At 58.4% G+C, this 4066-nt stretch overlaps 1 protein-coding gene across 1 annotated transcript in view; it reads right to left on the bottom strand.

The window, feature by feature from the left end:
* The window catches only part of LGI3 (leucine rich repeat LGI family member 3), a 9144-nt gene that overhangs the window by 3551 nt on the left and 1527 nt on the right, over positions 1–4066 (bottom strand). Inside the window, exons 2-8 of the mRNA XM_004707689.4 lie at positions 3910–4064; positions 3039–3110; positions 2227–2298; positions 1795–1866; positions 1618–1689; positions 805–974; positions 509–673 (exon numbers count right to left, since the gene is read on the bottom strand). Of these exons, the coding sequence (XP_004707746.1) occupies positions 509–673; positions 805–974; positions 1618–1689; positions 1795–1866; positions 2227–2298; positions 3039–3110; positions 3910–4064 (778 nt within the window). The remainder of the gene's footprint in view (positions 1–508; positions 674–804; positions 975–1617; positions 1690–1794; positions 1867–2226; positions 2299–3038; positions 3111–3909; positions 4065–4066) is intronic.

The raw sequence follows: 4066 nt of genomic DNA, 5'->3' as shown, positions 1-4066 counted from the left end.
ACACACACACACACACACACACACACACACACACACACACACACACTGAGCTGTGCCCCTCTGCTAGAACACCCGTCCTGCCTTTTTCCTCCCTGCTATCTCTCCGTTGACCTTCAGCTCAAAATGAGTGACTCCCAAACTGTCTCCAATAGCCACATGCACCCCCTTCTCCTCTCTCCATTTGCACCACCCAGTACCCAAGCCAGGGAAAGGGCATCACCTCTGACCCCTCCTTCAAGACTTGGCTTAGGCAGACCCCACACCAAGAACATTGGTCCTTGATTTCTCAAGGTGTTTATGACTCCACCCTTGCACACACTATTGTATGAATGCTATCAGTGAATGGATCTGCCTGCCCTCCATCCCCCAAACACCAGGAAGTTCTTATGGGCAGGGAGCAGCGCATCCATCCCTCTATGGCTAATAACTCAATAAATGCTGGTCAAACAATGGCTACCCCTTGCCCCCACCCCATCTAAGCCAGCAGGGCCAGGCCTGGTCCAGGTACCTGGGATTCTATCATAGTCTCGCAGCTGTCGCTCCACATAGTCCCACTTGAGGATGGTGCAGGCACTGGCACTGGGCTGGGCCAGTGCCAGGTAGAGGTCGCTGGAGTAAAGGAAGGGCTCAGCTGACACCGCTGGGAAGGACAGGGTCTGGTACAGTACGAAGTCTGCAGGGGCGAGAGAGCAATGTGGTGACTGTGTGCTCGTGTGAATGTGACTGAGACCGGAGATGAGGGAAGTTCAGGGGGTGCCCAGGGGAAGAGCGGGTCTGATGCCCGGAGGCCGAGGCAACTCCTACCAGTGGTAATGCAGTCAAACTCTCGCAGGGGCAGGTCTTGCACCTTGTGTTCCTGGAACCGGGGAGGGCTGGTGCAGTAGATGGGAGCCACGGTGGTGTTGGTGTGTGCCAGCCACTCCACCAGCCACTTCACCTTGCAGTCACAGCTGAATGCGTTGCCCCGGAGGTCTCTGGGCCATGAGGGCGGTGGGAGGGGCACAGAGACGGGTGGACTCTCAGCTCCTTTGCCCACCCAGGCCCTCAAAGTTTTCAGGAGCAGATACCCGCCTGCATTTCTGTGCAACTAGAAAATGGTTCCCCCGAGGGTGGAGGCATCCCTGTGCACTCATCTCCCGCAAGAAGCATGTGGGCTATTTCAGCCCCTCCTCGCCTCGCCCTGTTGCAGTAGACAACCTGCACAGCTGTTTGCTGCATCCCTGGTCCTCCCAAGCTTCCACGCTGCTGGGCTTATGGATTTACTTTGTGTAAACAACGATGGTGGTGGCTATGCTATAAGGCTTTAATGCCGATTCCAGTCACATGAACATCTTCAAAAGCGTGCATGGGCCGTGTCTAAATGTGCACTCCGAGGGACACGCAGACACCCTGATTAACCTCCTCTGACCTCTAACCTTACCTAGCCTTCTCTGTGGCCACAGCCCCAGTCCTCCCAACCTCCCAAGACCCCACGAGTGTCCTCTAAGCATCCTGGTCTCCACCTCCCACACCACTTCTTCCATGAGTGTCCTCTAAGCATCCTGGTCTCCACCTCCCACACCACTCCTTCCATGCCCCTCCGAGGTCCTGTCAGAAAAGGTAGGGTGCAGCTCTTACAAGTCACTCAGGATGTCCAGGGGCCGAAAGATGTCTCGAGGCAGTGTCTGCAAGTTATTGTTGGCCAGCGAGCTGTAAGAGACCCTTGAGTCACCTTGGGCCGAGGCCACTAGCCACAGGATACAGAGGGATTTGGTCCACAGCGCGCGCACGTACGTGCAGGATGGATGTACTCACAGGTGTGTCAAGGACTTGAGCCCCCTGAAGGTAAACTTGGAGAGTGCCCAGATGTCATTGTTCTCAATGAAGCTGGAGAAAAGCAGGACATGGCTCGGCCTCCACCCAGGCTCACAGGCTCACCCCTCAACAAGCTCTTTCCCTGCCCCTGTACCCTAGCCTGGATTCCAGCCCATGCCCCTGAAACTGGCTTCCAGTCTGGGTCTGGAGACATTGAGGCTGCAGTGAGAGAGACGAGGGCAGGACCAGGGCAGAAGGTGGATGGCAGGGTCCTTCCTAAGGACTTCCTAGTGAGATGACTTTAAGGTTCGTGATCACACTCCCACTCCCACCACCCATCTGCTCCTCTTCGCTCAACCTCCCCTCTCAGCCCACCTAGGCCAGGGTCACCACCACCACCACCCCTCCTCCCCTCCCCCCCTCCCCACACACAGGTACTGCAGGTGCGACAGCCCAGTGAAGGCATTGTCCCCGATCAGCGTGAACTTGTTGGAGTTGAGTAACCTGGGGAAACAAAGGAAGGATTAGAGCTCCCAGGGTGCAACTGCTGCCCTTGGCTCAGCACATTGCCTCGCCCCTGCCTGCGCTTCCTTGAGCCCTGGCTGCCCTCCCCGCCACACCTCTGGACCTCAGCTGGCAGCCCCAAGCTTTCTGGGCAGCAAGAGCAGGCAGGAGCCAACCTGAATCCCTGCGTGTACCTGCAGCAGATTCTTCCTGCCAGTCTGGGGCCGGCCTTTCCTCACTGCGGCTCCTCTCCCTGTCCCTACCAACACAAGCCCAGCCCTCTCTGGTCCAGCAGGGAGAAGGTGGTTCTAACATGCACTCTTTCCTCTGACCCAGGTTCAAACCCAAGCAGTGCCTTTTAGAACTCCAGACCCTCCTGATCATCCCTGCCTTTCTTTCAGGTCTCATTTCTTTCTTCAAATCTTGACCTGGGCTTACCCACCCTGACCACTCTCCCGTGTCAGCCTAAGCCAGTTCACTCAGTTCCTGAGGTCTCCAGGGAAGCATGTTTCCTTCTAAATGGGCCCCCAGTGCTCTCTGATTGACTTCTAGAAGCAATCCCTAGTACCCCCTCTTCCCCAATGGCTGGCTGCCCTGGACCCTGGTCCCGAACTCTGGGCTCTCGGCGGTTCCACGTTCTGGTTCAGGCCACCCTCACCTTCATTTCCAAATACTGTAGAGGACCTACCTCCCTCCTCTCACCCCACCCCACCCACCCCACCCCAGGGCCCTGTGCATACAGGAACTGCAGCAGCGGCACGTGGGCGAATGCTCCCTCCTGGATCTCCGAGAAGGCAGCGTTCACCAGCGTCCTGGGGGTGACACTCCAGTCAGTGCCCTGACAGTCTGCAGGGACAGCTGGGGCCATGTCTGGACTGCCAGGGAGAGGCAGGCAGGGCTATGGGCCCTCCACTGATGCCCCATTGGGCTCTCCAGTTCTCTCATCCGGGCTCCTTGCCTGGGCCTGGGGGGCCTCTTCTTGTCACAAACCCCCCTCCTTCCTTCACCACTACCTCCCCCGAAATTCCCTAAGTACCAGGGCCTGAGGCTTAGCCCCACCATCAGCCAAGAGACACTGCTGTGACCTCAGTGTCCTCACCAGCCAAATGCCCACAGTGTGCTGAGTGCTGCCGAGGGGCGGGGCCCTGGAGTGGGGGTGGCGAATGACACCCTGCTCTTAAGGACCTGCCGGGCCTTGGGGGACCCGAGGCAGATGGCTTCCGTGACAGCTGGTTGGCTGGGTGCAGCATGGCTGGCAAGACCAGTGGCAAGTGACTGCCCCACCCCCTAGGCACAGCATTGGGATGTTTCTCTGGTAGCCCTCCCCCACTGCCAACACCCTTCCCATCAAGAAACCTCTCTGCCCTGGGTGTCACGTCTCAGGGGGGACCCGGGGGCTCATGTAAACAGCCCCCCTGCACACAGTAGGTCTCCTTTATGTTGATGCGGATGCTTCATTCTCACTGGGGCGACTCTGCAGCCCTGAGGATCACCTGAAGCCCTCCTAAGGCCCCAGCTCTGAAGAGGGGAACTTGAGTTTCACCCCATCCTCCCACAGAGCAGAGTGGCTGAGGTCACCCTCCCTCCCCATAGCCCCTTCCCCCGACTCACAGGGAGATGACCTCTGAGGGCAGGTTTCTGGGCACTGCCTTCGAGTCCACGCAGAAGGCGGTGTCCCTGGTGCAGGAGCAGCTGGGCGGGCAGGGTGGTGTCTTGGGGGGCCTCTTGGCGCTGACTTGCAGTATTAGGCACAATCCCAGCGTGGACA

The sequence above is a fragment of the Echinops telfairi genome, unplaced genomic scaffold (assembly GCF_000313985.2).
Source record: "Echinops telfairi isolate 266 unplaced genomic scaffold, ASM31398v2 ScPeMD7_9;HRSCAF=40, whole genome shotgun sequence".
Lineage (NCBI taxonomy): Eukaryota > Metazoa > Chordata > Mammalia > Afrosoricida > Tenrecidae > Echinops > Echinops telfairi.
The sequence above is the reverse complement of the archived record's forward strand: the minus strand, read 5'-3'. Positions and strand labels throughout refer to the sequence as shown.